This window comes from Mirounga angustirostris, unplaced genomic scaffold (assembly GCF_029215605.1).
Source record: "Mirounga angustirostris isolate CCGP_5_RB_7025 unplaced genomic scaffold, mMirAng1.0.hap1 SCAF_13, whole genome shotgun sequence".
NCBI lineage: Eukaryota > Metazoa > Chordata > Mammalia > Carnivora > Phocidae > Mirounga > Mirounga angustirostris.
Window position 1 is genome coordinate 59,500,579 of NW_026991721.1, and position 19,664 is coordinate 59,520,242.

Here is a 19,664-nt window from a genome sequence, read left to right on the forward strand (position 1 = left end):
CATGCTCAACATGTGCAGAAGGGAAATCATCAACTGATACCCAGGCCTGCTCCTGAACAGCAGCACCAGCGGCCCAGTGCCCCAAGTCCTGCCATTCTTGATCCCGCCTTCTCCCTTGACCTCTGAAGGCTCAGCAAAACCTGCCATCTTTGCTTTCTTAACATCTCCAGAATCTGCTGGTGCCTTCGTTTGGTCCTTGACACCTCTCTCCTTTACCATGGGAGCACTAAGTAACTTCAGGATCTGAGTCCAGTTGGGGGTGGGGGGAGCAGAGAGACTAAAAAAAATAACACAATAAACCAGTGACTCTGATAAAGAATGAAGAGTGTTATAGCAAAGGCTGAGGGAACTCAGAGAAGAATGTGATTAATATTCTGCCTGAAGGAAATGAGGAAGTCTTCACAGAAGAGCTGATAAAACTTCTGGACCAAGACTATTACACAAGGATATAATATATACAAATCAAATTCTTCATTCAAAATCACAAAATGTTTTTTCTCTTCTGTCAGCTGATGCTGATTCGGCACAACAAAGGGATTTGCCTCAGCTATCATCATAGACAGTCCAAAGGAGGAGAAGTTCACAAGGTCAGCAAACCTCATGAACGGGGTGGGGAGGCAACATCGATCTGGGAGCCTGGCCCATATCAAACTGGAGGACCCCAAAATAAGGGAAGCAGGAACTCAGCTCTGGAATCCAAGAGCCCAGCTCCTAGCAGTTATGAAATTAGGATGCAGGTGGAGTAGGAGCAAGAAGGAGGGCTGCTGTAGGAGCAGCAGGTATCTGGAGAGGACAGGGGGCTGCCCCAGGCCCTCCCTCTCAATTCCCCAGTCCCTCATCAGGGAGACAAAGCAGCAAACATCTTTATGTGCATGTGAGCACCCATGTGTGTGCACACCGGGGACAGGTTCCCAAATCTCAGCCTTTGGGCCAGAAGGCATCCCTGGCATAAGAAGGAGAAAAAGAGTTGGAAGGTGGAGGGTGGGACTGAGGAGGGCCTCGGCGCCACCCTCTCCCACCTGATCCCTCCCTCACTGTCCAGGCTGGACCCAAATGCTTCCACGTGCTGCCCCACGCCTCTCCATTCCTCTGCCCTTTGGAATAGGCTAGGAGTAAAAGCAGGCTGGACAGGACCAGGAATATGGCCATGGAAGAGTTCCTGGCACCTTCAGCCTGCTAACATGGAAAGCAAGGGGTGGGGGCAGCTGACGTTGAGGGGACAGACCTGTGGCAGGGGTACTCAGGTAGGGTCAGAAAGAACTTTATAGGTGTTGTGAAGTGAGGATCTTCAAGAAAAGTTTTGCAACCTGATAAAATGTTTCCAAGAATTGAAGTGCATGGTAGTTAGAAACAATCCTGCACAGGATAAAATCAAAATTCCACAGCATCCTCTCCAAAACTGTTTACAATGTGCCCTCCGCTACTCGGCTCCTAATAGTAATCTACCTCCAGCTGGCTGGGATCCTTCCAGTTCCCTGAACAACCCCCTCCAGCACTTTCCTACCTCTTGGCTTTTGTTTACATTTCTCCACCTGGACAATGATATTTTTAACAATACCTAACATTAGAAGGTTCACCAGGTGTCAGGCACAGTGCATTATGTCATTTTAATGCTCCCAGCAACTCCATGAGGTATTCTTTTCCTAATTTTACATGAGTTAACTAAAGCTCAGAGAGTCACATGACTTGTCAGTAAGTGGCAGAGCTAGGATTCAAGCCCGGGTGTCTGGTTTCAGAGCCTGAGCTTTTAACTGCGATACTTTTTAACTGCTGGTGCCTGTCACTAGTCTCTGGGCTCGCTACAAGAAAAACAGAAAGAAAAGCATGCTTCCTGGATTTAAGGAGCTCAAAGTGCAGTGAGGCCACGTCCGTTTGTGTTCTGTGGCAGACGCTTCCATCAGGTGTGCGAGAGGGGTGCCTGGGTGACTCAGTCCTTGGGCGTCTGCCTTCGGCTGGGGTCATGATCCCGGGGTCCTGGGATTGGCCCCGCATCGGGCTCCCTGCTTGGCGGGAAGCCTGCTTCTCCCTCTCCCACTCCCCCTGCTTGTGTTCCCTCTCTCGCTGTCTCTCTCTCTCTGTCAAGTAAGTAAATAAAATCTTTAAAAAAAATCAGGTGTGTGAGGGACGGGGAGCACCAGGGCAGGACCACCTGTGAGGTTGCACTATAGTTTAGCCTCTGGAAGACACCTCTTTTCCCAAGTTACCCCCATTTGACTGTCTTAGCCAGCCAGATGTTTGCAGAGACCAGCACCAACAAGAAACTGAGAGCCAGCTACTCTGGAGCCAGGCTGGTATGATGAAAGAAAGCAGGGGAGCCTGCATCCTAACCACGTGGGGACAGGGGAGAAAGGAAGCCAGTCAGGTGGAGGCTCAGAGAGAGAAAGGTATGAAGAATGAACCAGATCTTTGGGGTCCAGGAGCTCGTGTGGCCTGAGGCCCAGCCTCGGAGGTAGAGGCTGCGAGCACAGTAAAACCCCGGTGCCTAACTGTGAAGGTGCAGGATGGTGTCGTGGCCAGTGGGAGTGGATGGCAAGCAGGTGGATGAGGGATGGTGCTATGATTCATTGCTCTTTAAGGACCGGTACTATCTTCAAGGACTGGTTCATCTTTCAAGAGGTGATCTGTACACTCTTGTTCTTTCAGGAGGCTCTAGTTTGAGGACCTTTATTGGCGTCACGGGAGAGCAGGAAAGGCGCTTACCTGGATACATTGGTTGTTACTGTCTGCTACCACTATGCGGCCGCTGCAAGCTGCCGACACTCCCTGTAAATTGGTGAATTCGCCCTTCTCCCTTCCCCGGCTGCCTGTGGGGAAGGCAGGGAAGGAAAACAAAACAATTCGCCGAGGTCCTTTAGAGTCGCCCTCCCGATCCGCCCTGCCCCCGGCCTGAGCCCGCCCCCCTCTGGCTCCGCCCGCAGCCATCTGTACCGACTCGGAAGACAAGCTCGTCCTCAATGGGGTTGTCCTTCCGTTTGCCGCCCGTGCTGTACATGGAGCTGGGCCTACGCACTGCCTTCTGGCGCACGTGGCTGCCCGGGCCGCCGGGGGACTTGACGCGGCGCTTGACGTCGTCCGGGGAAGGTGGCAGGTCCCCAGGACGCAGGGCTCGCACGCGGAAGGGGCTGCCGCGCACCGGCTGTCCGTAGAGCAGCACTGAGAGGAGCAGCTCGCCTTCCGTGCGCGCCGTGTACACTAGCTCGTACGTGCCGTTCTTGTGGTCCACCACTGGCACGGGAAGGCGCGTGCCGTCGGGGCCGGTGATCTCGGCGCGCAGCTCGGCGCTGCCCGTGCGCACCAGCCTCCCATCCTTGTCTTTGGTGGTGACGGTGAGCGAGGCTGGCTGGCCCACAAGCGCTTGGCGCAGGCCCTCACCTGTGGCCACGGTCTCGTGTGCGGTGGCGCTCGTGGTGAGCAGCGCGCCGAGATTGAGCACCGACCGCCGCAGCCCGTCGACCTCGAGGACCAGTTCCAGCTGCGCGTTCTCGTGGGGCCGCTCCGGGAAGGCCTGAGCCGCCAACGCAGCCAGCCGCTCCCGCATGTGCTTGCGCACTAGCAACACCTCCGGGGCAGAGCCCAGGCGCAGCGCCTGCTCCGCGAAGCTGCAGCTGCTGCCGATGTGTTCCTGACCCTGGCGCAGTGTGTCTAACTGGGTCTGCAACACCTGAGGAGGAGGTGGGGGAGGTTTGGGGGCGCACACTGGCACAGAAAGGGTCTCTGTGATTGCTTAGGACCTTACGGTACCATAGCATGAAAGAAATGCGAGAGGGTGAGTATGGACAAGGGACACAGATACCGCGGTACCTATGGGGCCAGGTCGGGAGGCAGAAAGTATAGTCTGGGGAAGGGGTGCCCAGGTATGGGAAAGCAGGAAAAGCATGGTGGCGATAAGGCCATCCCACAATGCACGGTGGTAGGCAAGGGTGAACAGACGCACCTTCTGCTTGGCCCCACAAATGGCCTCCAGGTCGCTGACCAGAGCCTGCTTGCGCTGCTGCAGCGCTTGCTCCAGGTCCTCGAAGGCCGCGCTGATCTGGGCCAGGGCCTCGGCTTTGCGCTCCTGCAGCTGCTGGCTGATGCCGCCCACTAAGGCGATAGCTGCGGACAGCTGTGGCAGGCTGGGGGGCGGAGGGGGGACATCGCATACTGGGGTTGCCTGAGGATGCCTTCACCAAACCACTCCTTCTCAGGGGGGAATCTACTGTGCCCCTAGGAGGTCCCCTACCTGAGACCTCCCTGCCCTCCCGAAGAATTTTATTTCTAGCCTCCCCAGGGCCCCTCCCCTGTCCGTCCCTCTCCCTGACGGCCCCACCAGCCCAGGTTCCCACCGGGCTCCTACCGGCCGCGCACCGCCTCCAGCTGGCGCTGCAGGGCCGCCTTGTGCTGCTCCACCACGTCCCGCAGCAGCACGGTGCCGTGCTCCCGGTGCTCCCCCGCGCGGCACTCGCCGCACATGGCCGTCTCGCAGGCCTCACAGTAAAACTCCATCGTCTGGCGGCGTAAGCGCTCCAGTCAAGCAATGACTAGACACCTAACTTCTTCGTCTCCTCCCCTCCCGCTCTGCCCTCCTGGCCCCTCACCTTCCAGGTGTGCCCCTACCTGGCCCACTTATCCAGAGAAACACCCTCTTACCCGCAGCCACTTGGCCCCTCCCCCAACCGCTCCTCGCCCTCCACCCCAAGTCCTGGCCTCACTGGGCCTGCTTGGGCCCACCTTGCCTTCATGGTTGGGGCAGGAGAGGGGGCGGCCAGCCACTGCGCTGAGGGGGTGGGGGTCCTCGGGGTCGTGGGCCCCATCCGGTGCCTGCTGCATCGCCTCCATGAGGCTGCTGATGAAGAAGTTGTTCTGCAGCGCTGAGACGCCCTGCTCCGGGAGGATGGACGTCTGCCGACACACCGGACATGACAGCGTCAGGCTCTGGGCAGGGATGTAGTTCTGGAGGCATCTGGCCAGGGAGGAGGGGGAGTCAAAGGAAGGAGGGGTGGGCAAAATCAGTGCACCCCTCCTCACGACTTGCAGGGATGCCAGTTCTTCTCACAGATGTACACTTCATTCTGAAATCTCTCTGGTTGGCACACACGTCTTGTCCTGCCAACAGGTGTAAAAGGCCTCACCTTTCACAACTGAGTAAAACACATCCCTGATCCCTCTCAGAAGAGCAGACGGATCTGCATTCCTCACACTGTGTACAAACACAGACTCACCTTTCACAGGTGTTTACAAACCGTTCTCATAGAAAATTGTGCATCTAGCCCCTCCCTCCATTAACTCATTAAACATTTACCGGCTGCCTATTCTTGCCAAATCTGTGCCAAGCTCTGGCAATAAACAGATAAACCACAATGCCCATCTCTAAAGTATTTCCAAGTCAACAGAGAAAAAAAGTCACAGAAAGAGTTTATAGAAGTAAAATAATATAATGATAAGGGCATGGGTCTGGAGTTAGGCTGCTGGGTTCAATTCCGAGATCAGTCATCGATGTGACCCCTGATAAGTTACATAACTTTTATGAGCCAAGGATCCTTCCTTTGTAAAATGGAGACAGCACAGACTTCGCAGGGTGTTGGAGGGAGGGTTAAATGTGAAGTGCTCACATGCCAACTCACAGCACTATATATTGTAGGGTATTAGTATTATTTATTAAAAACAAGGAATACTTTTCATGCAATGATAAGGAAATGTGTAGAAAGGGCATCTGGCCCCCCGGGGAGGGGTGCGCGGGTGGTGGAGAGAAAAGCCAGAAAAGGCTTCAGAGGATGTAAGCTAAATCTTCCTGGATAAATCATTGTTAGCCTAACCAAAGAAAAGTGCAGGGAGAAGAGGAAGGGTGTTCCAGACACAGCATCGTGTAAGTAGGAAGCAGTCTGAGGTGGCTGGAGATCAAGTCCAAGGAAAGAAAGGGTAAAAGAAGTCTGGAGAGAGAGACAGGGGCCAGTCATGGAAGGTCACATGGGCCACACTAGAAGTTTAGAAATTATCCCAGGAGCACCTGGGTGGTTCAGTCAGTTAAGCATCTGCCTTCAGCTCAGGTCATGATCCCAGCGTCTGGGATACTGGGATCGAGCCCTGCTTTGGGCTCCTCTTTGGGCCCTCTCCCTCTGCCTCTGCCCCTTCCCCCACTCATGCACGTGCTCTCTCTAATAAATAAAATCTTTTAAAAAAAGAAAAGAAAAGAAAAAGAAATTATCCCAATAGCAAGAGGGAACACCAGGAGCATGGTACAGCCAGGTTTACATTTTATCCTCTTCATTGCCTCTGTGTGAAGGATGAATTTGAACGTGATGAGGTGGCAGACAGCAGCATCATCATCGTCATCCAGTCACTGTTTATTAAGTACTATGCGCCAGGCGCTGTGCTTTGCACTTTATGTTTATGTTAATGGACTCAAAAAGGGAAAGTCATCCAAGGTAACAAAGCCAGCGAGCACTGGAGCCTGGATTCAAATCCAAGGCAAAACATGAGCTTAGCCAAGATACTCTTGCAATAGTCTTGTAAGAGATCTTGCAGTAGATGAGAAAAACCCGGAATTAGGCAGTAGCAGTGTAGACTATGAGCTGGAACAAATTTGAGAAGTATTTAAGAAGTACAGCAGTGGGAGGTGTTAGGTCTGAGTGGATATGGGGAGTGAGAGATGAGTCTTGGTTGACTCCCAGATTCCTAGCTTAGATGACTGAGTGGATGGTGGTGACAGTCACTAGGATGAGAAACACAGAAAGAGGAGTGGTTTATAAAGGCGTTCAGCTTTGATCTGGCTGAGTTTACTGGAACAGTCGGACATCCAGGTAGTGGGGCACAGGAGACAGCTGGGGAAAAGGCAGAGAGAGATGGGATGCCGTCGACATCGAGGTAGCCTCTATAGCCATGGGAGAGGATGAGATGAGCCCAAAAGGTATATTCAGTGACAAGAGCAGAACAGCAAATACTGAATGAGAACAAAGAGGAACCAGCGGAGGGGTAGGAGGAGAGACACTGACAAGGCAGTGAAGTGGGTAGTGCACTTCCAGAAGGAGGGAAGGAGCAGTGATCAGTGTCAAAAGTGGCTGAGGAGTCAGGGGAGGTAAGGCCTGAAAAAGGCCCCCTGAATTTGGCCAGTGTGAGAGTGCTTTCATCTATAAGGAAAATGAGGGGAGGGGGGAGTGCCAGGGAAAGGAAATGTGGGGAGGGTGGGAGTTTGAGAAAGAAGGTGCTTGAGGGACTGCATGGCAGCTAGCTGGGGGACAAAGGGACAAAGAAGAGTTCTTATCTGTTTGTAATGGGAGCCTTGAGCATATTTATGAGTTGCAGAGCCAGGAGAGAAGGAGATGTAGAAGAGACAAGACAAAGCATGGACAGGTCTCTGGGAGGGGGTAATGGCTCTGGGTGGCCTGAGCAGGAGGAGTGGACCCCATTCTCTGAGTGGGGGAAAGGGGAAAGAGAGAGTGCAGGGGTGAAGTTAGAGAGGATGCCTCACTTGCCTCAGGCAAGATCAGCTGCTGAGAGTGAAGGAGGGGTTCAGGAGACTGGTGAGGGCTGGGATTAGTCACTGAAGGGAGGAGGAGAGGAAGCTTTCTAGAAACACAGCCCCAGGCTGTGTTTGGAGACCATGAATCTGTGGAGGGAAGATCTGCATGGTGCACACTTTCCCATGTCCCCAGTCTCTTCTCTTAATGTTCTCTATACCTCTGGATCTGCATTAATTAATTTTTATTTATTTAATAAACACTATGTGCCAGGCACAATTCTAAGTGCTTCACAAATATTAACTTGTGACCTAGTTTTCCCAGCAGTTGTCTCAAGTAGAGAGTGGTTTTGTCTCATACTCCACATTCCTTAGGGCCAGAAGGTGGGGTTGAGTCCTCCCCACCCGCCCTACAGCTGGAACATTTCTATTCTCCAGCTCCTTGGAAGTTCATGCCTTCTGTCGATACCACCCTCCTGTGATTATCTCCACTTGCTATCATGGCTGCTTCCCCAATGGCTAAGTCTTTCTTCCAGCTCACTCTCTCCTGTTCCTGCTGCCCCCCTCCCCCCATATACACACACTCCTGCCATCACTCTCAGGGGCTCTGACATCCACGAGGTGACCCATCCAGCATCAGGATCTCAATTCCTTGACCTCCTCACACCCAGTGATCTCTTCCTCCATTTCACCTCTGCTGTCCCCTCTCATGCTCCCCCTACTTCCCATTTCTCATCGCCAGTCACTGCATCAACCCTGAAATCTGAATTTCAGCCATTAAAATCTGTCCCCTGCAGCTCTCTGCCCAGTTCACTGAATCTGGGGTTTCCCCTTCAAAATTTCTGTGAACTCATCAAGACCTCATTCCTATGTGTTGAGCATACCTGGCTTACACTACCTTCCTAACTGGTTACCTCTTTCCATTCTTGCTCCTCTGTAATCCATTCTCCACACAACAGGCAGAGGGAGCTTTAAAACCTAATTTATGTCATGTTAATTCCCAGCCTAAAACAAAAACAAAAACAAAAAACCTCCTCCAATGGTTTCCCATTGCATTTAGAATAAAATCTAAACACTTTCCTAAAACCACCAAGTTCCTCCATGAACTGCCCTGGTGCTTTTGGACCTCACTTCATTCTCCTCATTCAGCCACACTCACCTTTTTTGATCTCCGAACATGCCCAGTCTACAGCTTTCTGAAGGCCTTGGCATGGGTTCTTCTCATTGCCTGGAACAATCTGCAAGTCTGCCTCCTCATCCTCAGGCCTCAGGTCAAATGTCACCTCCTCAGGGAAGCCTTCCCTGATGACTCTATGCAGAATAGCCCCTGACTCAACCACCCCCATTCAATCCTTGTTTATTTCCTACAAAGCACTTTAGCACAGGCTGCGACTGTTCGATTATTTGCTTGCTTACTGTCAGTCACCCCCTACTAGAGCATAAGCTCTTGGAGAGCAAGGACCAAGGGATAAATGAATGAGTAGCAGTGAACAGTGAAGGCCCTGCAGTCAAACCTGGATTCAGACCTCAGACCTCAGCTTACTGTGGAGCCTCAGAAACAGTTCTTAATTACTCGGTGACTCTGAGCCCTAGTTCACTCCCCTCTAAAATGGGGATAATACAGTATCTATTGTGAGGATTAAGTAATTCAACACACGTATATCACGTAGCCAGTCCCTGGCAAATAGTAAGCAATCGATACATTGTAGCTACTAGTATCATAATTTCTCGGGCACTGATTTTCTCCAGGACTGCTCAGTGATCTGGGCGGAGGAGGAGGTGCAGAGATGTCCAATTACAGTTGTGATCCAGGGTTGAGCATCTGCTGCACGGGTTCAGAAAAGAACCAAGCCCTGAGGGAATTAATTGTGGCACCCAGTCAGATGTTCAGCCATTGGGGCTGGCATGGGTAGGAAAGGATGGAGCTGGAGGCTGGACATCTATACCTAGTCAAAGCTGGTAGAGTGGGAATGGAGTGATGGGAGCCAGGAATGGGATACCCAAGTTTATGACCACAGAAGTGATATTGGGTGATGGGTGATGGCAAGATCCAGGCATCTGGAGGTGGTATGGAGGACGTTTCCGGAGAAACAGTCGAGAACCAGAGGCCTAAGTGAGTAGTGAAGTCACCCAGGTTGATGAAAGAGCCTGCAATAGGCCAGAAGGCTGAGACTGTTTCCAGTTGATGACAGGGTGAGAGCAGCAGAGCTGACCTCTTAAAGAGCGATGGGATTGGAAAGGAAGCGTGTCCCCATGGCAGACACAGCTTTCTATGAAGGCGGAAGGCAGCGGGAAGGCTTGGGTGGACACAATGGTGAGAGGACCCAGGGACCAAAGGCTTCCTGGGGCCCTCCGGGTAAAGGCAACAGTCTCTAACAGGTCTACAAAGCCCCCTGTGGTGTGGGCCCCACCTGTCTCTCTAGCTTCACCCCCACCTCTGCTCCCGCCTCACCAGGCTTCCTCCAGGCCCCCTTACCTGACACATTCCCTCAGGCCACATGCCTTTCCCCATGTTCTTCCTTCTGCCTAGAATGCTCCTACCACTCCCTTCGCTAGTTAACTCACTAACTTCACTTAGTGCATCCTCCGGGTCGCCCCTCTGGGAAGCCATTCCCTCTCCAAACTGTTAACAGATCCTAGCTAAACTCTTGTCGCTTAGCACTTTATTTGCAGCCTTATGAAGGGGGTAATATTTTTCTGTAGTCTGGCTATATGATCATTTGATTACTATCTTTCTCCTTTAACTACACTGAAAGCTCTTTAAGAGCAAGTATTAGATCTGTCTGCTTATCATACCCCATGCCTGGGATAGTCTGGCACATAGTAGATGCTCAATAAATGAGTATTTGCTGAATGAATAAATAATGGATAAAAGCCTAAAGGCTGGAAGTGGTTGCCTTTCACTCAGTGCCTCAGGACAACCATGAAGACAAGCAGGGAAGGACAGACCTTCAACCATCCTCCCACTGGTGACAAATTCTTCTGGTGCCACCACTCGTGGAGAGTCCCAGTTTTGTCTGATGTCTCTGGCAGTGTTGAAAGCTGCCTTGAGGTTTGGGAAGGGGCAGGGACCATGACCCAGTGTTAGCAGCCTCCGGTCCTCTCACACATTCTTGCACCGAAACCTCATCGCCTGCAGGTTGGGGTACATCTGCTGCCCTCTGTGTGTCTACATTTCCCTCCCCTCCTACAGGTTTACACATGCCACCCCCGTCTCCGGGGGGCCTGCAAGCTCCTCATCCCTCCCTGGTACACACACACCCTCACCTCTCACAAAAGGTATGCAGGCAAGGCAGAACCTTGGGGCACCGGTACCGATCCAGGCAGATGCTGCACACCAGGAACTGCTTGTCCATCGGCTGGACCTCTGGGCCAGGGCTGTCCTCCCTCTTCGCCATAGTGCCCACAGATGGTTCCCGCCACTCACACCAGCCTGTGTACAGAGAGATGGTCAGCCCCAGGGAAGCCCACACTCCCTCTCCCTACCTGAGCCCCACCAATCAAATCCCCTGCAGAGAACTAACCCCATTTCTTCCCTGCCAGAGGCAGGACGGGCAGTGACCGGGGCGGGAACAGGGTGAAGTTAGGTGGGCTGAGAGACCTCTGAGCATGGTGCTCTGGTTAACCACAGACTTAGGGTTAGACTGGGTTTCAAGCCTAGCTCAGCCTCTTACCAAGTATGTGACCTCAGACAATTCATATGACCTCTCTGAGCCTCGGTTTCCTAATTTGCAATTATGGGAATAATCCGTACCTTGAATGGTTGTTTTAAGAATGTGAGATAGTGCATGTTCAGTGCACAGTACAGGGATGCCCACTTTCAGTGAAACACCCATCCTTCACTTCCTCTGCCTTCCCCAAATCCTCCTCCAGGCAACCCTCTTCATGGAGGGTCTCTCCTGACTACCTGCGGCTCTTCTACCTATGCTCCGATCCACCTCTCAGCACACCTGTCTGCGATCATACTCAATCAGTATCCACATCCAGTCAGTATCAGGTCTGGTGGAGCCTGCCTCCCAAATATCTTCTCCCCTTTTCTCCAAGCACACAGCTACTGCCCTCGGTTCAGGTTGCCACCAAGTCTCTCCTGTGATATAGCAGCAGCCTCCTAATTGGTATCTTTGTCTCCTCCCTTGTGCCTCTCATCCATCACCCTCACAGCTAGACTGACGCTCCTAAAACAGAGGTTCCATCTTGTCACCTACTCCCCATTAAAATCCTTCAATGGTTCTCCACTGTCCAGAGGACAAAGTCAAAACTCCTTAGCGTGGCCAACAAGGCTTAGCTTTGTCTGGCCCATACCTCCCTCTACTACCTCATGTCCCATGATTCTATGATCAGTCACATTGGTTTCTTTTCAGTTCCTGGAAAACTTCTTGTTCTCTTTTACTTCTGGGCAGTCACACATTCTGTTCTCTTTGTCTGAGATCCTCTTCCAAGTCCCCCTTTGCCTGGCTGGCTCCCACTTATCTTTCAGGTCTCCACATAAATGTCACTTTCTCCAGAAGGCCCTCCCTGATTTCCTGAAGTCTGGGTTAGGTATTCCACCTTTAGGTCCCTCCATGCCCTGTATTTCCTCCATTCTAGCCTGGATATGCTATACTGTAATTTTCTTCTCTGCTTCCTCCACTGCATGCAGAGTTCTTAAAGGCAGGCATTATATCTTTTTTTTTTTTTTTTATTCCTAACACTTAGCACAGAGCCTGACATAAGGCTTGATCTATATTTATTGAATTAATTCAGTAATTCAACAAATATTTATTAAGTGCCTACTTTGCAGAGGCACTGGGGATAGAGTGATAAACAAAACAGATCTGGTCACTGTCCTTGTGGTGGGGAGTGGTGACATAAATTTTATTTTATTGTTTATTTATTTTTTTAAAGATTTAGTTATCTTAGAGAAAGCGTGTGCACCAGCAGGAGGGGCAGAGGGAGAGGGAGAGAGAGAATCCCAAGCAGACTCCATTCTGAATGAGGAGCCAGATGTGGGGCTCGATCCCACAACCATGAGATCACAACCTGAGCTGAAACCAAGTGTCAGACACTTAACTGACTGTGCCACCCAGGTGCCCTGACATATATATTTAAAATAAATAGACAAATATATACTTACAAATTGTGCGGGAGGAGAATGCTATAAAGAAGAAAGGATCCTATAAGAAAGAACACTTTTTTGTTTGGGTGATCAGAGAGGGTCTCTCCAAACAGGCAACTTTTAAGCTGAGCTCTGAAGAATGGAAGGAAAATGGTAGGGATGAGGGTGGGGGCATCAAAGAGTGAGGGATGGAAGGGCACCTGGGTGGCTCAGTCGTTAAGTGTCTGCCTTCGGCTCAGGTCATGATCCCAGAGTCCTGGGATCAAGCCCCACATTGGGCTCCCTACTCTGCAGGGACCCTGCTTCTCCCTCTCCCACCCCCCTGCTTGTGTTCCCTCTCTCGCTGTGTCTCTCTCTGTCAAATAAATAAAATATTTAAAAAAAAAACAAAAAACAGTGAGGGATGGAAATCATTCTGGGCTGAAGGAACAGCAGGAAGGAAAGTTCTTAGGCAGAAGGCTCACTGAGAACCTGAAAGGACCATGTGGTCAGTGCAAAGTGAATAAAAGGCAAAAGATGAGTCTGGGAAGGTAGGATGAAATGAGATCACCAAGAACCTTGATGTTAAGAATTGGCATTTTGGGCGCCTGGGTGGCTCAGTTGGTTAAGCGACTGCCTTCAGCTCAGGTCATGATCCCAGGGTCCTGGGATCGAGTCCCGCATCTGGCTCCCTGCTCGGCGGGAGGCCTGCTTCTCCCTCTCCCACTCCCCCTGCTTGTGTTCCCTCTCTCGCTGTGTCTCTCTCTGTCAAATAAATAAATAAAATCTTTAAAAAAAAAAAAGAATTGGCATTTTATCCTAATTGGGGGTGGGGAGAAAGGATGGTGTAATTTACAAAAAAATAAAAATAAATTAAAAAGCTCTTCTGATAGCTATGGGGATTGAGGAGGAACCAGAGTGGAGGCAGGGAGACCAGTTAGGAAGCTACTTCAGTTCTTCCCGTCAGATGATGTTGGGTATTAGCAGAGATATAGGCAAAAAGGTAGACTGATTGGAGAAATACTCAAGAGGCTGAATCAAAAAGACATCACAATGGATTGGGTGTGAGAGGGAAAAGGGAATGCCGATAATGACTCCCAGGTTCCTCACTTGAGGACATGTGGACCATGACAGAGACAGTGAAAGCTGAGGAACTGATGTGGGGCATTCCGTTTTCGGCAAGGGAAGTTTGAGGCACTGTAGGATATCCAGGTGGAGATTCAAGTAAGGAATAGAATATAAGCTGGGTAGAATAGAATCTGGCTGGTTACCGATTTGGAAGCACTGGTCTATTAATGGCACTTAAAGCACTGAGACTGGATGAGTCCCCCTAGGGACAGAGAGTGCAGAGTGAAGGAGAACCCAAACGGGTGGAAGAAAACCAAGAGACCGTGGAACCAAATAGACCTAAGGAAGAGAGTGATTCAAGAAGGAAGGGCTGATGAAGGCAGATGAAGACTGGAATGCCCACCAGGTTTGGCAGTGGGGGCACAGCCGGGGCAGCAGCGGGGCGAGAGTGGCTGAGTGATAAACGGACGTGAAGACGTTCACAATAGTAGCTGTAGACAGTTCGTGAGAGAAATGAGGCCATGAAGGGAGGCAGAAAGACAGCTGGACTACTTCAAAACAGGCAGTGGCTAAAATCAGGTAACCACTATCTGTGCCCAGCTAGATGTGTCACAGGTTCTGTAAAGAGAATGAATGAATGAATGAATGAATGAACGAAGGCATGCACGCACGCACTCCATGGGGGCCAGTCCAGAACCCTCTCTAGGTTTGGGCTGAACTGCATGTGTCTTATGTTTGTGTAAGAGTGGGCATGAGTAGGAATAGGATAGGAAGGGCATCCCTGAGAGCATCCTCTCCTGATTCGGGCACTGGGATTCTGAGATTCTCTCTCTAGAGAAACCTAACACCAGGACACCATAGCAGGAGGAGGACAGACTGAGGGCTGGTGGAAGGAACAGGAGGTGGGAGCCAAGCTGAAGCTTCTGTCTGGTGAAGGGGAGGGCTTGGAAGGAAGAGTAGGAGTGGTCTATACTGGGCCCTGCTGGGGCCGCTGGATATCAGGCTCCGCCTCTCCAAGCCCAAGGGGCTCTCCCAGCATGTCACACAGGGGCGGGGACTGGGCTACGTCCAAGGACGGACAGCTCCTCCCTCCCTTCCCCTTCCTGCTTCAGTTCCCCACCCAGACTTGCTGGGCATGTAACCGCTGGGGCCAACCCCCAGCCTGAATCACTAAGATTCCCTTCTCCTCTTGGGCTCCTACTCCCACCTCTCCCATCCCACCGTGTCCTAGAGATCTGCCTCCAAGGTCCTTCCTATAGGTGATGGTTTAGGTGGACTGATTTTCACAGCAGAAATTTGGAGGATCTTGAACTCAGAGCTGAGAGTTCACCTCCTTCCTCAGGATGCCCACTGCCATCCCCACATCCCTTATCCCACCCATCTTTTATGGCTCAGTTCTAAAAGCAACTCATTTCCTCATGCTGCATTCACTCAACACCTCTGCTCGGACTGGGAATACAAAGATAAACAGTCATAGTGCGGTCCTCATGGTTCCACAGTCTAATAAATAGATTACTGCAATGCAACACGGAAGGCTCTGTGGGGAAGCACGAGTTGCTACAGAGCACAGAGGTCATCTAACCTAGAGCTGGGGCAGGGGAAGGGGTTACTGAAGATTGGGGGTCAAGAGAGTTCTCCTGAAGAAAGTGCCATTCACACTGAGAGTTACAGAGCATGGTACCTTCTGCACCAGGAGACTGAATCACACACTGTGACAGAGGAGGGCTAAGAAATGAAATGGAGTGATGGGCAGGAGCTAGATCACACAATGCTTTGTTGGCCTTATTAAGGAGTTTAGGCTTTACTCTTCTCTGCTTGGGGATTAAGGCTTTATCCAAAGAGCATGGGAAACCTTGGGATGGGGTGTGGGAGGGTAGGGGAGTGGAGGCAGGTGGGTAGAAAGGGTTTAAGTATAATCTAATAGAGCCCCAAGAGTCACTTTTTGACAGCTGTGTGAAAAACAGTTTAGAAGGGTCACCAGGGGGAAGGTGAGACTACATGATATTCCACAGGAGGGGTGATGGTGGCCTTGACTAGGGGAGTAGCAAAGGGGAGGTAGAGAGAAGTAGATTTCATAGGGAAGAATCAACAGAACTTGATGACTGTTTGGTGGAATGTCAAGAGTAGACAGAGAAGAAAGAATTGGAGATGATCCCTTGTTTTCTGGCTTGGAAACTCTGGAAGAGGAGCAGCTGGATGAAACGATGAAAAGTTTGGTGTTTTCCTAAGACAAATCTGAGGTGGCTATGGGACATGTGAATGGAGAGGTCTGGCTGGCAGTGGGAAAGACAGGCCGGAGCCTCGGAAAGTGGTCGGCCTGGAGGCAGTGATTTGGGAGTCATTGGTGTAGAGATGGTGCCTGAAGCCATGGAATTGGCTGACATCACTCAGACAGAGTGTAAGGAGAGAAAGGAGAGCCTGTGACTGTGCCCCGAGGAACCTCAACATTTAAGGGATAGGCCAGGAAACAAAGCTTGCTTGTAAAGAAATTGAAAAGGTGTGGCGAGAGGCAGGAGAAACCAGGAAGGTGAGACATCGTGAAGACCAAGGGAGAAGAAGCTTCATGAATAAGGGAACAACCTTCATTGTGAAATGCGGCAGGGAGGCCCTAGGATCTAAAGCCGAAAAGAAGCTGTCATTAGCTTTAGGGAGTATGGTTTCCAGAGGCTGGAAGAGAGGAAGCCAGATCCAGAGGGCTGAGAAGGAAGTTGATTGTGAGCAAATGAAGAAAGCCAGTGCTGACTCCACTAGATCCTTGGCATCTACAAAGGATATATTTCAAGGCTTTTCAGTTTCTCCAAATTCTCAAACAGCTTCCAATTTCCCCCACGACTTCCTTCTACAACCTCAGAGTCCCAGGACACATGATTTACACAGCTGTGGCTAGAGGTAGGTGACCAAGGCATTGTTAAAAAATGATGCAAGAGGCCAGCTCACTTGCTTCTTAAAATGACTCACTCCTGTACACTAACCCCCAAGTGCATTTGATCATTTGAGACCTCAGCAAAATGACAATGACTGCAGGTTACAGTTTTGGGGGGTTTCTCTGGAACAGAAAAATCCCTGGAGGAGGTAAAGTCCTGAAAGCCCAGGAATCCTTTCAGTAAGATTGACAGGGAAGGAAAGTGATGAAATTCACAGGGCCATCTCCCCCACCACTGCCAGACTGAGCAGGTGGATGAAGCATCCAATCAGCTGATCAACCTAGCAAACAATCTGACTGCCCCAGGCATACTCTGGACCAGGTTCTTAACCTGGGAACTGGAGACACAAAGCTGAAACTGATGCACTCCCTGACCCTCACAAGTTCTCAGACTAGTGTGGGAAAGAGACATGGAAATACATAACTATAATGTGCTAAGTGTCATGATACTGACATATTCAAACTGTTGTGCCCGAAACAAGGAGGAAGTCTCTAACTCTGAAGGTGGTGGAGGAGAATAAAGAAGGCTTCCAGAGGAAGGGATAGATGAGCTGAGTCTTGCAGGAGCTTGATAGGTACATTGGGAAAACAGTGCGTAAAGGAAAAGAAGCATGAAAAATTAAGAAACATGGACCAGTTGGGGCAAGAGAGCAAGACTCAAAAGGGCAGAGGTTGTACTAGATGTTTTCATGATCCGCTTGATATGGATTCTCCACCTGCCTCTCTGGCTGTGCCTTCACTGCCCATTCCTTAAACGTCTAACTCCCCAGGGCTTTATACTCTGCAGGCTTTCATACTCTGCCTGGGAAATCTCATCATCTCCCATGGTTTCAGTTACCATCCACTCAACTCCCAAAGCCTTATCTCCTGTGCAGAAAACTTTCTGGAACACCAGGCCCATATATCCAACCATATCTTGGACATCTCTACATGGATGATGCATAGAGATTAGCCTAAAACTGAATTCATTTTCCCTTAACCTACTCTTCCTGCTGGTGTTTCTCATCTCAATAAAAGGTACCACCATCCACCTGGCCACACGAGCCAGAACCCTGGGAATCTTCCCAATTCTTCCTGTTCTTTTACCTTTCAGATACTAGCTATGACTATATCCTTGATTCTGCCTCTAAAATGTAACCAAGTTAAAAGGAGCTAGTCTTGACTCTATCACTAATCTCACTAATGCAAGTAAGACTCTGGGCAAGTTTCTACTCCATCCTCTTACTTGTAAATTGGGATTGGAGGGGGGTCTTTTTGTTCCCCAAATCTGTGATTCCCAAAGTTCTCTTTCCAGCCAAAGGTCCCTACAGACTGTATTATGTGCCATGATTAAATCCCACCTTGAGGATTTGATTGCTGGTTTCCACAGTAAGGCTAGGTGTGTTAGAGGGTATTTGCAGTTGCCTCCACCTCCCCTCCAAAATAAATGTTTGCTAAGTTTAGGGCACCCATGACACTCCCTCTGGGCACCCTCTACTCTAACCATATGGTTTTGCTCTGTTTTTCTGAACACGGGCTGTACTATCACAACTATGGGCCTTTGCTCAAGCTTTTCTCTCAGCAAGAATGCCATTGTCCCCTAAGTGGCTGAGGCAGCACCTGGCACACAGAGGGTGCTCAGTATATGCTGGTGACAGGAGGGCCATGTTTAAATCACTGCAGTTCCCTCTCACCAGACAGAGAGGCAAAAGCACAGGCAATAACAAGACAAGTAAACAAAGTTCCAAGGAAAAAGACCTCTACTTAACATAAAAAAGCTCTTCCAAAGCATAAGGTAGTAAGTGCTCTGTCACTGGAGGCATGCAAACCAAGAGAGGCAGGGCACCTGTCAGGCCTGCAGCTCTGATTCCAATTTTGCAGCAAATCAGAGCCCTACTTAGGGGATGAATGGGCATTGGTGAGCTGGACAGACAAACAGGGAAAGACCTGTGAAAAAGACCTCTGCACCCACTTCAACCTCCCAGATCTCATCTTCCTACTGGGGCTAGTCCTGGGTTTATGCTGTCCACATCAGAGACCCCCACACCAGGAAAAAGCCCAGGACCTGCCTTCAGTCAGACCGACCTCCCTGGGGTGCAGCCTGCCCTTCCAACCTGCAACCATCTGTCCCTGCAGGTTTGCAGCCCAGGATCTGAAGCCAAGTCCAGAAGGGAGGAGGCTAGAACCAGGGAGGGGCCTGGGGTCTTCCACACAGGGCCCAGGCTGAAGGAGAATCAGAGGGGTCCTTTCCTACAACAAGCAGCCTCCGGATGAGGCTCCCTGTCAAGGGAGCAGGACTGGAGGAGGAAAAGAGTGTCCTCCACCCTGGCTGGTGGGTTTCTGGGTGCCTTAAGAGGATGGAGGGGGGAGCCAGGGGTGGAAGTGTCTGCATCAGGGAGAAAGGAACCCTTCAGACAAGCTGGGCCACAAGATTCCGGAGTCCCATTCAGCAACCCCACCCGCCACACCACCACCACCCTCGGCCGCAGCGTTCGACACCCTCCGCCTACATACACAAGCTCCCAAACCCCGCGCTCCTCCAAGGAACCATCACCCATCCACCCGCGCCTCCCCCCTCAAACATGGACCTCACGTGAGCAGCCACAGCCCGAAGAATCCCCCCACTGCTCTCAGGGACACGGACACGCCTCACGTGGACAGAGACAGACACAGCTTTTGAAAAGCAGCTGTGCCCCCACCCACAGACACTCGGACAGACACACCGCTGTTCGGACTTGGACCCGCAGCCGGGCAGACAGGGACACAAATGCACCCTGGGGGCCGCCCGTCGCACTCACCGCGGCGGAGCAGGATGGGAGCACCAAGGCCCAGACTGCGGCCACTCGGAGCGGCCCGCGGCGCTGCCCCCGCTGCCAGCGCCCGTCCGCCCGGCCCTGCCCGCGGCGCCGCCCCACGTCCCGCGCCTCCGCCTGTCCCCGCGCCGGCGCCGCTGCCGGACCCGCCGCACAGGCCGGAGGGAGGGGCCGGGGCGGGGCTGCGGACCAGCCGCGGGAGGGGGCGGCTCGGGTGCTGAAGACCCACCCACGCCCCGCCCACCGCCGCGGAGGCCCCGCCCGCCTCTACCCTACCCGCCCTGCTCTCCCAACTCCCTGGAGGCTCCTGCGGGAGCTGCCTCCGCCGGCCGGCCCGCCGGGCAGCCGCGTGAACCGGATCCCGGGTCCCCG

General features: G+C 51.6%; 1 protein-coding gene across 3 annotated transcripts in view; it reads right to left on the reverse strand.

Moving 5' to 3' along the window:
• Window positions 1-19,664, reverse strand: part of TRIM3 (tripartite motif containing 3) — a 28,486-nt gene that overhangs the window by 5,424 nt on the left and 3,398 nt on the right. The window contains exons 1-7 of one of the 3 annotated variants that reach the window (XM_064577046.1): window positions 19,278-19,458; window positions 10,703-10,868; window positions 4,716-4,942; window positions 4,337-4,488; window positions 3,935-4,115; window positions 2,929-3,661; window positions 2,701-2,804 (exon numbers count right to left, since the gene is read on the reverse strand). In XM_064577046.1, the coding sequence (XP_064433116.1) occupies window positions 2,701-2,804; window positions 2,929-3,661; window positions 3,935-4,115; window positions 4,337-4,488; window positions 4,716-4,793 (1,248 nt within the window). In that variant the 5' untranslated portion in view covers window positions 4,794-4,942; window positions 10,703-10,868; window positions 19,278-19,458. Of the gene's footprint in view, window positions 1-2,700; window positions 2,805-2,928; window positions 3,662-3,934; window positions 4,116-4,336; window positions 4,489-4,710; window positions 4,943-10,702; window positions 10,869-19,277; window positions 19,459-19,664 lie in introns of those variants that run through there. The other 2 variants (XM_064577044.1, XM_064577045.1) reach the window with 2 other exon arrangements.